The sequence below is a fragment of the Tetrahymena thermophila genome (genome assembly GCF_000189635.1).
Source record: "Tetrahymena thermophila SB210 genomic scaffold scf_8254754, whole genome shotgun sequence".
Classification (NCBI taxonomy): Eukaryota; Ciliophora; class Oligohymenophorea; order Hymenostomatida; family Tetrahymenidae; genus Tetrahymena; species Tetrahymena thermophila.
In genome coordinates, this window is record NW_002476514.1 from 303590 (window position 1) to 323087 (window position 19498).

General features: G+C 19.5%; 4 protein-coding genes across 4 annotated transcripts in view; 1 reads left to right on the forward strand and 3 right to left on the reverse strand. All coding sequences in view use genetic code 6, as the record gives it.

Moving 5' to 3' along the window:
* TTHERM_00609510 (hypothetical protein) overlaps window positions 1–17 on the reverse strand; it is a gene marked incomplete at both ends in the record, with an annotated part of 276 nt that extends 259 nt beyond the window's left edge. The window contains one exon of the mRNA XM_001010592.3: window positions 1–17. This exon is cut by the window's left edge and continues 259 nt beyond it. Coding sequence (XP_001010592.3) covers window positions 1–17 — 17 coding nt within the window.
* A 2901-nt stretch (window positions 18–2918) lies between these two features.
* On the reverse strand, window positions 2919–4052 carry TTHERM_00610530 (hypothetical protein; the record flags this gene model as incomplete). Its single annotated transcript, XM_001010595.2, has 1 exon — window positions 2919–4052. The coding sequence occupies exon 1, from the start codon at window positions 4014–4016 to the stop codon at window positions 2919–2921; it is 1098 nt and encodes a 365-aa protein (XP_001010595.1). The 5' UTR covers window positions 4017–4052.
* Window positions 4053–11766: 7714 nt separating this feature from the next.
* TTHERM_00610540 (hypothetical protein) lies at window positions 11767–12685 on the reverse strand (the record flags this gene model as incomplete). Its single annotated transcript, XM_001010596.2, has 1 exon — window positions 11767–12685. The coding sequence occupies exon 1, from the start codon at window positions 12676–12678 to the stop codon at window positions 11767–11769; it is 912 nt and encodes a 303-aa protein (XP_001010596.2). The 5' UTR covers window positions 12679–12685.
* Window positions 12686–15822: 3137 nt separating this feature from the next.
* On the forward strand, window positions 15823–19187 carry TTHERM_000610558 (cyclic nucleotide-binding domain protein; the record flags this gene model as incomplete). Its single annotated transcript, XM_012796190.1, has 13 exons — window positions 15823–15951; window positions 16005–16054; window positions 16275–16367; window positions 16525–16614; window positions 16694–16783; window positions 17027–17116; window positions 17226–17312; window positions 17473–17562; window positions 17871–17960; window positions 18307–18396; window positions 18539–18628; window positions 18794–18883; window positions 19097–19187. The coding sequence occupies 13 exons, from the start codon at window positions 15823–15825 to the stop codon at window positions 19185–19187; spliced, it is 1170 nt and encodes a 389-aa protein (XP_012651644.1).
* Between the last annotated feature and the right edge of the window lie 311 nt (window positions 19188–19498).

Genomic DNA, 19498 nt, shown 5'->3' on the forward strand with positions numbered 1-19498 from the left:
TACTTGGTTTAACTCATTCATATTTTTCTTTTCATATTATTACAATAATTTATAAAACACTTTAGCAATTAAATGGATTATTGGTATATGAAGATTCGTATTATTTAAAATTTAAATTATTTAAACATACATGAGATATTTCTTTAGAATTTTTTATTTAATTATTTTGTAAAAGCAATTTAAATATTCGTATTTAAAGTATTAAAATTTAAAGTAAAAAACATTTCTTCTTCAAATATTATTTTAGAAATAAACAACATTTCATGACAATTTTATTTTAGTAAAACGTATTTTCTTTTAATCTATATTAAGAATATTTATCTAATAGTCTACTTGAAAAAATATTGCAAGGAAAATAATTAAGAATTTGGTTAGTTAATTTCAAAATAAAAAAAGTTTCCATCATTTTTTTCATTTTAATGTAAAAGTTTTATTTTATTAGAGCCAAAACAATTATGTTCACTATAATTCTACACCAATTAAGTGCTGTTTACTTGGCTTAATGCATTCATATTTTTAAAAGGCTACAATTTTATCTTCAACTTTGCATATTCCACAATTTCTTTTCATATTACGTATATATCCATAAAATAAAAAAGCTCGAATAATTATATAAATCAATAAATGAATCAAAAATTGGTTAGTTAATTTTAAAAAACTTTAAGGTTAATATCATTATTTTACACTAAATCTTAAATACAAAGAAAAATCACTACTTAGAAAGGATAAAAACTTTAATTCGAAATACATAACTCAGTAAAAAAAATTTTTAACTCTGCCATATTAGTTATTCAATAAAAAATATTAATATAAACATTTATATAACAATTATAATGCATATTTCAAGGTTTAGTTAACTTTATAAGCTATTCAAAAAATTTGATTTCTAATTGTTTCAATTCCTTAACATTTATTATAAAAGATTACCTTATTACCTCCTAAGTAAAAATTTTCTTCCCTGTAGATATTAAGCATTCCCAAATTTTTATCTAGCTAGTTAGCTTAGTTAAAGACCTATAAGGGTATCAGTTAGTGGTGAGTATTTGAGGTAAATTTAAGAGGTTAGCTAGATCACTATATAGTAAATAAGGTAAATAGCTTAGAAAGCATATACTTATTTTTTCTTAGTTTTACTTTTTAGAGTTTTGTTTTTTTTGATTGATAATGAATCTTTTAGCTCCATTTTTGTTTGAAATTTTACTGTTAGAAAATTATGAAGTATATATAATTGATTACTATGCTGATTTCTTTTGATTATTTGTAAAACTGATGACTAATCTGTGTCATTTTCATACTTATTATTTTGGTGGTCATTCATTTTATGAGTTTTTTCCATCTACAACATTAATCAATGTTAGCAAATAAAACATCTTTTCATAGCTATTCCATAATTTTTGTCATTTAGTCATTGTATTTACATGAACCTAGTATTCTACAGTGTTATTAATATATGTGTAATGTTAAAAATAATTTAAATTATTATTTCATTTATGTATTTAATCATTAGTTTCAGACAGACTTCAAATTATTATTAATTACTATCTTAGTATGTAAAGAAAGATATTGCATTAGTTATTATAATTACAAAGTAAAATGGTTTAATTAATGATAAAGCTTAAATACATTTTTGGATAGTATTTATCATTAGTTTTTTTACCTTTGAGATGACGTTAGACTAGATTATTCATTTATCTTTTTTATTCAAATAAAAGCTATCCATCAATCTAAATGAGCATTCTCATTTTTAACATCTATAACTTCAATTTGCTAACTAAATATGGGCTAATTATTTAATAACAAAAGCAAATCTATATTATATGTTTATTAATCAGGAAAATTATACTTACATTTCTAGATTTAAGCTATTGCTATTAACATTTTTACTCTTAGTTACATAGCCATTAAGCTATTCTATGCTATTATTCAATTATACAAAAAAACCATTGCCGTTTATTTTTTGTATTAAAAAAATAATTTTATTTCCATCATATTAGTATCATCTAATTAGATGCGGTCTCTATGAAAGCATGTTTTTCTATTTTAATATTATTAATGTTGGTTTTTCTTTTACAAACTAATCTATTTAATATTTATTTTGATCATTTATATTGCTGTTAGCTTTATTAGCCTTTATTTTATTAACTTAATATTATACATAAATTAATCTGACTGACTGAATTTCTTTAATCTCAAAATTAAAAATCAGCTATTTATCCTTATATTATTATTATGAATGAATTTCTAATATTTAACTTTGTTAATTATTTATGTTGTGGTTGCAAAATTAATGTTTATTAATATTTAGCTTAGAAAACAAATAATTTAAATATTGTCTTATAAAATTTTAAATTGTGATTATTAAATTTTGTTTTTCCTAATCCATTTATGATTTATAAGGTATTTGATTAACTATAAAACTGTTTTATTTGTTATTGATGTCTTAAGCAAATTATTATCATTTTATTTCAAATATTTTTTAAGTAATATAATTTATTAATTAATAAATAATACCATAAATTCTCAAATAGGCACCTGATAATATTTTGATGAGCGCTTGGATAGTTAGTAAACTAATAGTAATTTTTAAGAGCATTCAACATTAATTGTATTCTATAACTTCAATTCCATTTTACAGTATTTACTATTATTAAAGATATTATTATTTACAACTACATAAAATATCAAATATAAATATAAGCTTTATTAAAAATGTTTTTTAGCATTATAAAATAAATGAATCAATTATTTAAATCAAAATAAATTAATTTTTCAAAAATGTTATCATAAATAAAAGTAAAATTTTATACTAAATTAATTATTTTATTTTTTTATATAATATTTAATAAATATTAAGTTTTATTTTTAGAGTAAGTAAGAATTAGAAAAAGAATAATTTTTTGACTTTTGGTAATAATTTATCAATTATGATTAATTTCGTTAATATGTTAGAGATCATTATTATGATTAAGATAATAACTTTATTAATAGTCATTTTAATATAATTGATGCTATTAATAGTATTAATATTCTTATTAATCTTAGAAAAACTCTTATTAGTCTTAGAGGAAAACTTATTAACCTTCATAATTCAAATGATTTGCTTAATTATGAATTGAGTTAATAAATTAGTCTTAATTTTATTACAAGGTAGAATAATTATAATTTTGCTCTAAATAGTTAGTACATTCTTCTTAATAGCTGCCTTCTTCAAAGATACCATTATTAATTGGTTACTTTTAAGAGCTAGGCTCATACTTACAGCTACTTTGGAATTGGATTTACTACTATTCTTAATATGAGTCTGAATTGCTTATTGTCCGTGGGATTTCGAGGACTTATAAACCAATCGTTTCTGATCTATCAGTAAGAGAAACAGAGATACTGCAATTTAAAAGGTTTAAAGACGTTTTTAAAGACTCATTATTTTCATCATTTTGAGCAAACTTTTATTTAAGATTGGCTTATGACCTTTTACTTTTGTTCTTTTTATCATATTTAGAAAGTTTCTTTTTTTCTTAAACAACTTAGGGGAAGCAGATGTTCCAAAGATCGTAAAAAGATGACATTTCTTGTTGGCCATATAAATTAAAATACTTTAAGATTAGAAAAGATACAAATTATTTTCTAACTTTTTTCATACAATTGTAAGAACAATCTTCACTCAAATTAGTAATATCTATAGGTTCTAAAAGAATCTCTTGAAGCTTTGTTGTAAAAGAGTATTATTGGTTGTATTTTTTGATATAATTAAAATATTAATCAATGATTCCCATATATTTAGGTTTATTTTAGTCTATTTAATTGCGAATAAGAGCTTTAACTGCTTATGCAGATTCTAAATTAAGATGATCAGCGATCAGGGAAGATGCAAGGGACTCCATAAAATAGCTCTTAATAGAATCTTAAAACCATTTATTTAGTAAATTTCTTTAGCTTTATAAACTTTTTTTGCTTGATTAAGCTAAAAAGAGAACGTTCTTCATAATAATCAACTCATCTTAGTTAATTTAGCTCATTTCTTTGGTAATTTTTTGAGATTATTTTTTGTTGCTTTTTATCTAATTAATTGTTTATATGCTTTTAAGAGCTATCTAATCAAAATGTGTAATACAAAATCACTTATGAGGTAAAAATAACTTAAATACAAACTTTTACACTTAATTAAATATGCAAATGAATAGTTTAATGTAAAATAAACTAAATTAATTTATAAAGAGGCACTAATTGTGTTAATATTATTTAATAAATATCCATCTTATTTTGAGAGTTGCTCCATTTCATAAATTATTTTGAAATTATTAATCTACTAGCAAATATATAATCCAATAAATTATTATTGATTAAACGCTGACGCAATTCCTCATGGTGTATATCACTTCGTTATACTCATTTTATTATTAATTAATATTAGTAATTTACTTGATTAAACGAAAATAGTTTGTCTTAAAATACAGTAAAATACATACAATTTTACAAAAGAAACATACTCTTTTGATGTAAATTAAATTCCGATGAAATACATTTTGATTAAATGTTTACAAATTTATCAAATTTTATCGCTCTTAAAACCATGTAAAATATGTAAATAGAAAGAAAGATATTTTGTATTTTCTATTTCACCTCTAAAAAAATTAAAGCTGTAAAACTGAATATAAAATGATTTTGCTTTTTAGACCTTCATAGTATATTTAAAAAAGTTAATTTGATTAAAATGCTTAAGAAAAAATGAAAATAAATATGTACAGAAAAATTAAATCACATTGAAAATTTCATGATTGCTGAAATCAAACAAAATAAAAAGAATGATTAATTATTTAAGAATCTATTTGTTTTGTATTTTTCTTTCTTTCTTTTGTTTGAATTTTTACTTTTTTGATTAATTATTATAATATATTGCTGTTTACTAATTTTTGATAAAATATGATTAAGAAAATAAGGTATTAATTGTAAAATTACATTCAGATTAATTTTAAATTAAATAATATTGAGATCAAAATTTGACCATGAACTCATAATCTATTGAAAAACTTCTCAAAAGTGTTTTTTATAAAATAGTCAATCAATATTACACTTATTTTGATGTTAAGCTATCTCAAAAATTAATCAAACTAAATAATCGACCATTTCATAAATATCCAATTTAATTTTGCTTAAGCTTTGAAGAAGTATTACAAATTAAAGAAGAAAGCAAACTAGATTATAAAATTTCCCAATTATAAAATTTATACATTTAAATTATCTTAAAATTATTTAAGTTAATTTAAAATATTTAATATAAAAATCAAAACTCGTTATTTATTTAGATTACTTAACTAATATTAAAGATACAAAATATTAAGAAAAAAAATTATTCCATAAAAGAAATTTATCTATTTACCCCTTAAGATCAATTAAAGAAATTCAATGATCTTAATTTACAGGCTTTAAATTGCATTCCATCGTTTTAAAACGCTAGCTAATCTTTCTCTTCTCTAAATTTTTTACTTCAACAAACATTCTTTTATTGTGTGGTTTATATTTCTATTTGAAGCTATATCTAACTTTCTTTTACATTTAAAAATCATATAGATTTCATATAATACTTAAACTAGCTATATGTAATTTGATTGCTTCCATCTTAGAAAATTTATATTTATTTAAAACACATATCAAAAATCTTTAATTAGCTCAAGCCTCTATGCAAAATTAATAAAAATAAAAAATAATGCAAGTTTAACTATAAGTCTCTCATTAAAATATTAAATTTAATGTAATTAGAGGTAAATAAACATATATGCGCTAGTCTTATTTATTTTTAAATTGAGCCTATCTAAAAATTTATTAACATTCGGCATCAAAATTTTACCAATAATCAAACTAATAAGAAAGAAAAATAAAAAGATCATTTAGTTAATATGAAAGTAAAATATATATGGCAATAATTATATTTATGACTTTTTAAAATAATCAATAATTACAGGATATTTGTTAAACGAAAAACTTTATGTCCTTCTTGATTTATTTTAGTACTTTTAATAAGTTCATTTTTTATTAAGTTAAACATTACTGTTAAGCCAAATTTATTATTTAATAGAAATCCTTATGCACCAAGCTATCTGTTAAAAAGGAAGATTGCTGAAAAAAAAAAATCATCTTTTTCCAATTAAATAAATTTGATAGAATAAAAATGTTTAATTTATTAAAGATGATTGAGTTAAAAGAAAATTTTGTTTCAGAAATTTTTTAATTAGAAAAAATCAAGAGTTAGTTGGTAATGTTTTTATTGAATTTTAGAGATAATTTATTTATTTTTTAATTAGTTTTCGCATAAGATCGAGAATGCTTTTTTGTTTACTTCTTTTTAATTTCCCGTAAAATAAAAGAAATCATTCACTTCTTACCCGTTAAAGTAATTCCTGAATGTAAAAATTAATAAATTTGTTATACTTTATGAGCCAAACAAATTGATAATGAGGAAAATTTATAAATAAAGATATAGAGCATATTACATTATTTTAAATTGTAATACTGAAATAAATAAATAGCTACTAAAATTTTTATTTGTTTTTTTTTTTTAAATCAAACATAATTAATTAGATTACAGAATTTCATATTTAATAAAACAAGCTTTTATAAAATACAACAAATAACTTTTAAAGTATTTTTAAGCTACAGTAAAACCTGTTAAACTGGGTACCTTTAAAAATTCAGCAATCATTAAAAAAGAAAACATTATAAAAATAATGAATAGTATTTGGTAGATACAATTTTCTTCGTGTTATTAAATAATTACATATAATAAAATTAGCAAATTTAATTTATTATAAAATATAGAAGGCCTTTTGAATTTAATATTTTTTGATACTTCTTTTAAAATATTGTGAAAACTACTTTAAATTAATTAGAGCTATATTAACAAATTGGTTATTACTTATTGATATCTAAATAGTAGGTAGTACTGTTTAATCACAAAATTAATTTTATTTTTTAAGGAAAATATTATTTTTATTCAGTTTTATTATGTATTTTTTGATTAATAGATAGTACTTTAAGTAGCAATTTTAGATTAATTTGCAATTGAAATATAAATAAATACGCTCTTCTTTTTTTCTATTTAAATATTTCAACAAGCTAAAGAAAAACAAGAGTTTAAAAAATTCAATTTCTCACTTAGAGATTTACTTTTTATTTTTATATATTTAAGAGCAGCAAAATGCATCGTATTAATTTTACTTTTTAGTGAATGGCTCCATATTAGGATAAATCAAATATTTCTAAGCGTTCTATTGCGAGTAAAATTTTAAAGACTTTATGTAAGGCTAAGATAAAAGAGGATTATTTATTATTACCTACTATTTATTTGAGTTATTTAAAACTTTATATCTATCTCTAAACACGCACAGAATCTCAAATTTTATTTTCTGTTTTGATTAATATAAAAGAATGAATAAGGATGATTAGAAATTCCATTAAACCAAGTGTTTATTTTTCTTAGATGACTATAAAACTTTAACTAAATATTTAAAAGCTCAATGCTTAAGAAGATTTTTTTGATATAAAGATCTATGTAGTAAGTGATAGATTTCTAAGGCTATAGACTAAAGAATAGATTGAAGAAAGCTAAGTATAAATACACTTATAAATGATGAATTATGAATTAATCGAGTATCTTTAACCTACTTTAATTCTTATTAAGTAGATGGTGTGTTAATATTATTTTAAATGTAGCTAAAATAATTACAAAATGAGATAAATTTTAGATATTTTTTAATTTTTATTTACATTGTTTTCAAATAATTTTAAAACCAAATTCAATAACTAAGAGGCTAATACCAACACAGTACATAATATTTAGATGTATCTAATATCTTAAGCATAATATTCCAAGAAAATATCCTAATTAAGTAGAATCACATTTCGCATTGAAGAAATAAAATTATCGCAAGTAAAAAAAAATAAAATATACATGAAAACTATATTGCTTTGTTAAAATAATCATAAAATTAGTACTACTAAATGATAGATCACTGCTTTAATAAGTTATTTGTTTGCTTATGCATAAATAAGACCATTATTCACTTGGTAAAAAAAACAAATTCCTTTTTTGAAATATCCTAGATAGACTTTAAAGCTTAAGAGGAATTTTCTAAGATATTCTTGCATTCAATAAAGATCTTTTTAAGAGCAAAGTGATTTTTTTTAATTTTAATGTAAAGTAAATATTTTTAAAGTTATAATATGTTCATTAATGAACACATTAAAATCGCTTGCTACTCCTAAAAATAATTTTAGTTTTGAGCCTTTATATTTAAATTCCATACAAAAAGAATATTTTTCTCTCTTATGACTTGTGGTTATAAATATGTAGATTAAAATCAAGCGATTTAATTAAATATTTTGTTTAAGGGTGTATATAAATAAGTAAGATTTCTCATTTTCAGATTAAATAAGATTAGTTGAGTATTTTAATTAAAATTTTTCAATATTTTTTGCTTATTCCAAATTTTGCAAAATTTATGATAGGGTGACTATTTATTTACCTTAAATTTAAAATATTAATTTAGTTTTTGACTGTAATCAGAAATTTTAAAACAGAAATTTATTAAATTAAGAATGTAATCTAATCATAATTTGAAATTTAATAACTAACTCTTTATCTAATTGGATTTTTCATCAAAGCGGTATAATGTATAAGTACGATTCAAGCTAAATTATTACCATATTCGCGGATAGATTAAAACAAACTTGAATTAAAAGTGCATTCAAATCTCTCTTTTTCTAAAGTAGAACGCCATAAATTATTGAAATTTCTAAAAAATATTTTAAATTCAATAATTTTAGAAAAAATAAACACTTTTTAGATTTTCTTTAACGACTTATGAAAATGAAAGAATGATAATTTTAATTTAATCAAGCATAGATTCATAGGTATTAAAATTTAAAAATAATTTTTTTTTCTAATTTAATTTAAAAAATAATGATCTAAAATATAAGTAAACATTGAAAGTATATTATAATTTAGGTTCTTAAAAATAAAATAATTTAGTATTTATAAAATTAAAATCATATTACTGTAAAGTGTAAAAATAATGAAATTTGTTTCTTTGAGTTTAATAAAAGCAAATTAATAAAAGCAAATTATTTAAACTAATCATTAGAAAAATTTTAAAATACATTCAAATATGATAAAAAGTAAAGAGAGGTGCTTTCTAATAAAATTGATAAAGTTATTAATTATCTCATAAACAAATTTAGAAGATAAAATGTAAAAAATAAATCTAAAATTTAAATAATGATTTGATCAATTTTTAATAATTTCGTAAACAAACAAAGTAAAAGAAAATTTGAGTTTTTATATTAATTATTTACTTCTTTAAAATTTAGTGCTATATTTAATTAAAAAGTCAATACACACAACACAACATATAGCATAATAGAATTGCTGTCCCTTAAAAAAAGTTACTACAATAGTTTTAGATATCTAAATGTTTAAGCTACTGAATTTATATTCTTAATCATCATATTTACTTCGCATGTTCAACCCAACTTTTTATTTAGCTGAGTTTTTCAATTATAATTGGCTTTGCAAATTAGCAAAAAATAATCCATCCATCCATAGTATTTTAGAACCCAATAATGTGATGGATATAGGAAATTAAAATTGCTAAATAAACTCATTTTATTATCAAATATATATCAAATAGTTTATAAAAGATAAAGAGAAGCAATAGATCTAAGTGAATTCAATATTCTATCTAATTAGCTTTCCAAAATACCTTTTGATTGATAAATTTTTATACTTTACACAAGATCCATTATGTCATTCCTGCATGCCTCATTATATGAGTCTATTTTTGTTTTAAATCCTTTGAACCAAAATTTTTGTAATTTTAAGCTATTGTTCTTCCTTCATATGCCTTTTTTATTTGCTTACCGCAAGAAGGCTCTTACTTTATAAAATATTTAATTCATAAAAAGAAAATAACAAACATTATTTATAAATAAGCTGACTTAAATATAAGATGAGTTTAGTTTAAAGATAATATGATTAGCAATCTTATAATATTTTATATTAAATATATATATATTTTAAATTTATTCTTAGATTTAATGAAATATATAACTAAGAAGCCTAATAATGTGAATTTATGTAGATAAGTATTTATTTTTTGTGATGATGCTATAAATAATAAATTTTGCTTTTTTAAAAGAAGCAGTCATATTTAAGTGTTTTATGGTTAAAAATATCCTCCTAAAATTTAGCCGCTCCTTATTATTACAAGAATTTTATAATAATATACAACTAGATATTTAAATATTTTTAGCAAAAATCAAAAATGGAATATTCTTCATGCTAATTCAAAACACTTTCTTTTTTAATCCATTTATTTTCAAGTCTTTAAGCTTTTTATAAGTTGTCATCTTAATAATAATACTTGGTTGAAATACTTTCATAAATTTTTAATACTTAATCCTAAAAACTCTAACTAACTAAATTCACATCGAAACTAAACTTTAAAATATTTTTTATTTCATAAAAAGGCACGCTTTGTTAACGATTATTTAAAAAAGTTAAAGAAATTATTTAAAATCAACCAAAAAAAGGAAGAATAGCTTAGAGCAATTTTAGAAGAATTAATTTGAAAATCATTCAATTATTAATAAATCTGATACTAATTTTGTTTGATCTTTTTTAATAATCTAGAAAAAATAAAAATATAATTAATATTAATAAATAAATGGGTATATATCTTTTTTGATATATTAAATAATTTAGTATCAAAAATAAAATAACTATTTCGCATTTTAAAAATTAATTTTAAGATATCCCTTTTGTATTTGCTAGAATTTTCAATCAAAGGTATTTTAGGTATTTAAAACGCTAACAAATAGCTACTTACATTCTGTATATTTGGCTTTTATACATCATCTTCCTTACTTCCTTCCCAATTAATATTATTCGTATTAATTATTTAAAATTAACTAACCAATATATAAATAAATTTTTAGGTAAGTAAGCTAATAAAAATAGGAACTGGAATTTCAATTCTTAGAGAATTCAGAATGGAGGGGTATTTTTTAGATAACGTGGAAAAAAAAGTTTCCTCTTGCCAAATTTTATTTTAATTTAAGATATCAAAAAAAAAAATATTTATTTTATATATAACCTTAGATTATAAATATTATTTAAATCATCGCTAATAAAAATATATCGATGATTATTGTTTAATATTACAAAGTATTATACTTTACTTTGAAATTAAAAGCTTTGATATTTTTTATTAGAATTAAAAGAAACAAAAAAAAGAGTAAGTATATTGCTAACTAACAAAGCTTACCAATCAATTGATTGATAGATTAAGATTCTTGTGTATCATTTTAATAATTTTTTCTAATTAGCTACGAACTTACTTAATTTGAGTTTTATAAGTTTTTGCATATTTTAAGATTGAATAAATTAAATTTTTATATGATCAGATAAATTAAAATTTGGTATATTTTACTTTGCTATAAAATAGATATAACTTTTAATATATTTTAATTATTTTATTTGTTATAATGATTAAGGTTTTTAATATTTTTTTAATTGTTGCAGATTTAGTTTTGATAAAGAATAAGTTAATAAAATATATAATTTGATGATGATTTTAGTCAATTATTTTGTTCAAATTAGTTGATATGTGATAATTTTATATTAATTTTGGTTTTTGGATGGTAAATTAATTATTTTTTTATTAATATAAAAATCATATTTATCCTTTCTTTGTTTTCTTAATAGTTTTATTATCATATATTTTAATTATACAATATCTCCTCCTCTTAATCAAAATTATGATAGCTATAATGAAAATTGAGAAAATGACTCATGGGTTCTTATTAGTAGCTATCCTCTTCAAATATTCTATTGTTAATAGGCTACTTCTAAGAATAGAGGACTTATTGATAGGTTAATTCTTCTTCAGATAATTGTAGATTTTATTAATCAAAGTTATTTATTTGTGAAGAAGGAAAATCTGAAGGTAATTCTTTTTAATTTGAGTGATTTTAGCTGGTAGAAAAATCAAATGAAGTTTAATTATTAAAAAAGTCAGAAGAATTTTAAAGTGAGTTATTTAATTCCGCTTGATTTTTAATATCACTTTTTAGCATATTTCTTTCAAGATATTTGTCAAATTTTGAGCGTTTTTTTTTAATTTGAATTGCTTATGGGAAGCAGATATTCCATAATTCATAAAATGAAGGAATTTCTAGCTATCCAAAAATTTCAAAGTACTTTAGGATTAGAAGACACACGAATTGCTTTCTTACAGTTTTGTTAGTGATGTAATTTTACTCGTGTGTTTTTATTTGAGTAATATCAACTGGATCGATAAGAATTTTGTTAATATTTTATAAAAAGCTGTCTTTTTAGTTGCTTTGGTTGATACAGATAAAATATTATTCAACTATTGACATATATTTAGGTTTATTTTTGTCTGTCTGCTTGTGGATGAAAGCTCTCACTTAAGCGGAAGATTTTAAATTAAGATGTTAATAGATCAAAGGAGAGGCAATAGATTCCAAAATATAACTTTTAATAGAATCTTAGAACCATTTATTTAGTAAATTTCTTTCACTTTGTATAGATTTTTTATTCTTCTTAGCTAAGTAGAGTACATTATTCATTATTATTTCCTCTTAAGTATTTGATTAATGCATTTCTCGCTGATATTTATTACTGTTGTTTTTATAGTTGATTTTTTTTAATTTATTTATTTATATTTAATTTCAGATTAAATTACACTTTTTGAAAAAAATATTACAAACTCATAAAGTTCATTCTTAAAAGCTTATTTATTAAATTATATCTAATGACTTTTCATTTTTTTTTTCCATTTATTAAAAATCTAAAAAAATGAATGCAACACAACATTTTTTAACAAGTATAAAACCATTTTTAATAATTTAGTAAAATAATTTCGATTTATAGATATACTTTTGATTCATCTATTGAGCATATTTTATGTAGGTTTGCTATCTAAATATCTAGCTAAGCAACAAAAAACAAACAATTTAAAGAGCTAATTAACTAAATAATTAACTTAAATAACTAAATTGTCAACTAACTACGTACTTCAATAAAAATTTTTCAGATAATGAATAAAAAAGTGAGTACTAATAATTAATTAGAGACTGTTTGCTATTTTCAATTAAAGCATAGCAACTTAAAAAATCTTGCCATATAAATTTTTTTGTTTGCAAATTCCACCCAAATTTTAACTTCAAGCGTTTTGATTAAATATTTTTTTTTTAATTATGATTCTTTTATTTTTCTAGCCATGAATTTGATGGTAAAAATTCAATTTTTAAGCCTAATGAATTCTTTAGAAATTTAATCGGCATTAATTGAAATGAAAACAATTTAAGGATGAGATAGTCAATAAACAAATTGTAATAATTTTCACTAAATTATATTTAGATTTAAGCTCTTTTATTTATTTTTAATTATGATTACACTTAAACATAACTATAAAATATAATTAATTTAGATTCAGAATGTAAATTTGTCCTAACTCAAGATAATTATTCAAATTAATAGGCTAAAGGTAATGAAAAAGTATTTATATATCTGTCTCAAGAGCAAAAATTACTTTATAAACTTCTAATGACTCTTGTTACACCTATAAATTATTGTTTAGAATAGAGAAGAAATTATTAAAAATCCAATTTAACCTACTTAATTAATATTCCTTATCTATAAAAAAATTTAATTTTTGTTACAATTTTAAGATGTAAAACGCTCTTGCGAAAATCTAATTAAATCACTAAATAATGATATCTGTAATGCTTATTAATGAATTAATAATTTCTGAGTGTGTTTATAGCCTCATAAAAATAATAAATTAATGTAAATCTCAAGATTATCAGAAATAATAATAAACTAAATAATTAAAAAAAAGAAATTAAAAAATTACTAAAAATCTATTTGCGCATTAATTTCTTTTATTAAGCATTAATTAAATTTCCAAACTATAACTATACAGTTAGATTGAATTTATTTAAGATAAGTGCTCATGAGCGCTTACTTAAAAAGGAGTTAATATCCAAATAAACACTCTATCAATTGACAAACTGATAATCTATCTAGCTTGCTAGATATAAAAAATAAAAAAAGTTTTTTTAAACTCTTAATAAACATCTAAAAAAATAGAATATATAAAAAAATTTAATAATAATTTGTCTAAAGTTATAACTTACTTTTTAAATTATTTTTTAAAATTAAGTATAGAATTAATAAAGTTTAAAAAAATGTTATTTTATTATTTTTTTGAATATTCTTTTGTAATTATTTGCTCTATTTTATACTTTCTAAAATATAATTTACTCATTTATTTATTAACTTACTTACTTACAATTTTATCAATTGTTCTTCTCTTTGATAGATTAATAAAAGTAGCGAATTTTGCAAAAGAAATCTTTGGATGGAAAAAATATCTAAAATAAATTATTTGTTTTTATTTAATCGACTTAAATAAATAGATATTTCTTAAAGAAAACTATAGAATACTTTTCTTGCTTATCAAATTGAAAAATGTATTAATAAATTCTAAACTCTCATTAATTAATACATCCTTACCTTCTTAAATTTATGCTCTCTTAAAATAAAATTTTGAGAACCTTGATTAATGAGAGCTTACAGTACTAGAAAAAACTCATTGTTTACTAAGTAAAAAATACAAAAAAATAATATTGATAAATTATGGTGTAAATGTAAGTAATTAGATTTTCTGAAGATCTCAAAAATTTAATTTAGATAATATAGGAAATAAATAATTATTTCCCACCCGTTTGAAAAAATACATGAAATCAATTTGTAATAAAATCCCCAATCATTAATTAAGTTATTTTATTTAATAATGATTAAATACATAAAAAAGAAAAGTTAGTTACTTCTTTCCTTAAAATTAATTTTAAGACAAATTAAATCAAATTAAGTTAATTTAAATATGAAAAATATTTATTCAAATATCTATTTTTTATTTCAAGTAAGAAAGTAAGTAAGTAAGTAATCACCTTTCTATGCTAAAAGTGCTCATTATTTGCTAAATATTATTTATATATTTATTTTATGATATTTAATATTATAGGTTGTAAAGATTTGTGTCAAAAAATAAGAATTAAATATATTAAAATTTATATTTGTTTCATGTGTCTGTATTAATTAATAAAAATTTTTTCCTCTAATTAATTTCAATCAATAATCTCGTATACTTAAGAGAGGAAATTAAAAGAGGATAAAAAACAAATATTTTCATCAATATTAATTAAAAGTTAAATTTAAATAAAATAATTATTACTTAATTAAAAAAATAAATTTAAAAGTAAAGGTTTGTTTTTAACGAATTGAGTAAATTTAATAACTTAATTTTGAACAAATAATTATGTAATATTTGTTAAAATTTTTTTAAATAATTTAAATTTAATGATTTAAAATTGAATGATACATAATTTAATTTGCAATTTATAAATAATGTAATTTAAAAAAAAAATATTTTTGATATTTATTAAATTTTGAGCAAATTTTTACTTACTTAAGAAATAGCTAAATTATTTATTATACCTTTTAAATTTGATTGATTATCTAAATCAGTTATGAATCCATATTTTAACATAGTTTCTATAATTTTTTTATCTTTTTGTTTTGAATATAATGTTTAATCTCTTATTTTTATCTTATTATCTTATTATCTTACTAGCTTTTTTTTTATTATTAAAGTAAATTTAAGTATTTGATAAATATTTATTAGTTTAATTATGTATATTAGCTTAAATTACATTTAACATTTATATTAATTAAGAAATATGATAATAAATAATTTAAAAACAAATAAAATTTTCTTCGTATTTTCTAAAAAATTTGTAATCAATTTAATAATACCAAAAAAAAAAATAGAAATGAAGTTTTAAAATAAATTTTATAAATTAAATGATGTAATTTATTTTATGATTAATTGCTTCATAATTTTATTATATCCAATAAAAAGTTTTTAAGCACTGATTTTTCTTAGCTCACCATTACTGAAATTGTTTTAACGTAAAAATTATTATTATTTATATATTAATTAATTTTTTTTAAATAATTATAATTTAATTTGAAGAAAATTAAGAAAGTGCTAAAAATTATTTTAATTTTTTAATTTAAGTTTATTTTCAACTTTTCTTTTGTTTTATAATTAAAAATTTTATTCTTCGATATTTTACCTACCACTTCTTTTTATTTTTTTAGTCAAATTATTTGAAAAAAAATTAAATAGAGATAAAATCAATACTAGTAAAGAATGGATATCTGATGCAGGTTCTGGTTTAGCAAAATGCACTAATCTCTCTATTTTATAACTGATATTAAAGTAAAAATTGCTTTTTTATTTTTATTTAATTTCATTTAACTTTATTTTTCATTTCAAAAAATCAATAGGTAAGAACTATTTTTTATTTGAATCTATTTTACTTAGTTTAAAAATATGATAAGTAAGAAAGTTAAAGTTATATCAAATATTTAAAAAGCAATAATTAAATTGAGGATTATAATTTGTAAGCCATAAGCTCTGCTTTAGGAAAATGCATTAACCTCTCAAAATTATATTTATACTTGGGGTAAATAGTTTTTTTTTATTTTAATTTTATTTTTTACTCTTTTTTCATATTTATTGATTTATTTTTTTAACTATTAAAGTTAAAATTTAATTGGAGATATTAGTGCATTAAATTTAGGTTTAGAATTAGTTAAACTCTGTAATCTCACTGATTTGGTGCTTTATCTTTAGTAAAAATACCTTATTTACTTTAGTATTTTAAAATTGTTATTTCAGCAATTAAATTTATTTGAAAAACAATAAAAAAATAGTTTCATTCATTCTTTCTTTCTTTTTTTTGTTTTAAAGTAGGGAATTAATAAATAATCAATTTAATTTTTATTAATTATTTAAAACTAAAAATTATTTTTGATAATGAAATAAAAACTTTAGCAATATAATTTTGATTTAATCTCAACTAAATATATTAAAAGCAACAATAAAATAGGAATAAAGGGTGCCTCAGACTTAGTTTCTGCTTTAGCAAAATGCATTAAACTGTCAAATTTGAAATTATATCTCATGTAAATATATTTTATTGAAGAATATTTCATATTTATCTTTATGAAATATAAAAATTAAAGTTTTTCAAATTTATTTAATTCACTTAAATTTATTTAAATTTTATAAAAGCCTTAATTTTGGTGAGGAAGATGGATTAGATTTTTGTTAAGCTCTAGCATAGTTTAGCAATTTATCAACTTTAGAACTCTATTTAGAGTATAAATTTTTGTACTTTTATAAAAACAACACTTTTGAATTTTTACTTTTTGTATGTAATATTAACATCAAATTTAATCTATTTATTTTTCTTCAAATGTTTTTCTTTTCTGATTATATTTATTTCAAAATATTAAAACTCTTTTAAAATTATTTAAAGAGAGAGCTAAATTAGTCCAAAAATAGCTTTAGAATTAGGTTCATCTTTAGCAAGTTGCTGTAATCTCAAAAATTTAAAACTGCAACTCTAGTAACAAAAATTTTATTTAATATTACTGTAACTTTTCATATATTAATTAATCTTAAGATCTATCTAGATTTTAAGTTTTGAAAAAGTGATGTTAATTTTTTCAAACTTTTTCAATTTTAAATACTGGTATTAATTAAGGAGGATTACAGTATATCATAATTCAATTTATAGTCAATTTTTACTTCTAGCTTTATTATTTTTTAATTTCATTTGAAATTTTTTTATTTAATTTCAGTTTTAGCATCTATTTTTTTTTATTTCTACTAACTTACTTTTTAGTAATTAATTTTTGTTAAATATTTGAAAAGTGGTAATTAAATTGGATCAGAAGGGGCATTTAATTTATGTTCTACTTTAGCAAACAACACTTATCTCTAGAATTTGGAACTTGATCTATCGTAAAAATTAATTATTTTATAGATTGTTAACTTTCTCTAGAATGTTTATCTATCAAAAATAAGTATAAATAAAAACAGACAAGCATTAATTAAAAATAAAATAAATATCAACAACAATTTTAATGTATTTACAACAAAAATATTCTACAATTATAAATAAATAAATAGAAAATAAATTTGGAGTTGTTTTTACAATTGTTTCTAAATTAATTTACATATATATATTAATATTTAATTTATTTTTTAAACTTACAATCTTGCTCAATTCATACAAAAGCTTAAATTATTAATCAATCATCCACTTATTTGTAATTTTAATTAACTGAAAAATTTATAATGAATTAAGTTATAATTAAATTGATGATACAGGTTTATCACTCTTAAGTTCTAATTTAGTTAAATTCATAAATCTCTCAACTTTACATTTAGGGCTTAGGTAAAAAATAAATATTATTTTAACTTATTATGAAACAAATATTATTATTAGTTTTAATAACTTACTTTTTAAATATATTAAATATTTTATGATCAAAAAAATAATTGTAATTGATTATAAAACAAAAAAAAAATATTTATAGTGAAAATTAAATTGGCACAAAAGGTCTATCAGAGTTAACTTAAGCTTTAGAAAAATGCCCAAATATATCAAATTTGATACTCAGTCTCGAGTAAAAATTTATAACTATCAACGTTTTAGTTACTTAAGAATATTTTAATCTTTTCTAACTAATTTTAGAAATGATTTTCTTTATTAACATTTTTATTTAAAAATTTTTTTTTATTCTTTTTTACAATTTATTTAATGAATTTAATCTAATACAATAAATTAAAAGAAACAATTAAATTAATGATGTAGGTTTATTAACTATAAGTTCCGGCTTAGCAAAGTGCTTAAATATTTTAACTTTAAAGCTTTTTATTTAGTAAAATTACTTTTGTTATTTTTTATTTTATCTAAATAAACAAAGTTTAGTAAATAAGCAAAAATTTGCTGTATTAACTTTTTAAGATGAATTTACTTTGGTTTATTTATTTATTTTAGCTTTTTATTTTTTAATTTAAATTTAACTTTAAAACTTACTATTTAATTATTACTTGCTTTTATAAACTAAATTTAAACAAAATTTTTATAAAAGCTTCAATAGTTATAGCGGTGAATCAAAATTAAAATTTAGAAGGAAGATTCTTAAACTAAATAGACTAGTATATGAACACTTATTATTATGATAAATTTCAATCATATTTAATTTATCATTTATTAGATTTTGTATTTAAAATTTAAGATATCTAATAACTAATATGATTTATTTGTTATAAAAATGCATATCTCTCTTTTATAATTACTGTACTTATTACATTCTGCTATTTAAAAAATATTTATCACTAGTTCATAGTGTCTTTTAAATATTTATATTATTATTGTTATCCTTTAATTATTATTTCTCTAAGTAGGAAATTAATAAATATTTAGTAGAATAATAAATAAATATTATTTTATAAATTTAAAGAAAATTTAAAATAATAAAAAAATATATCTA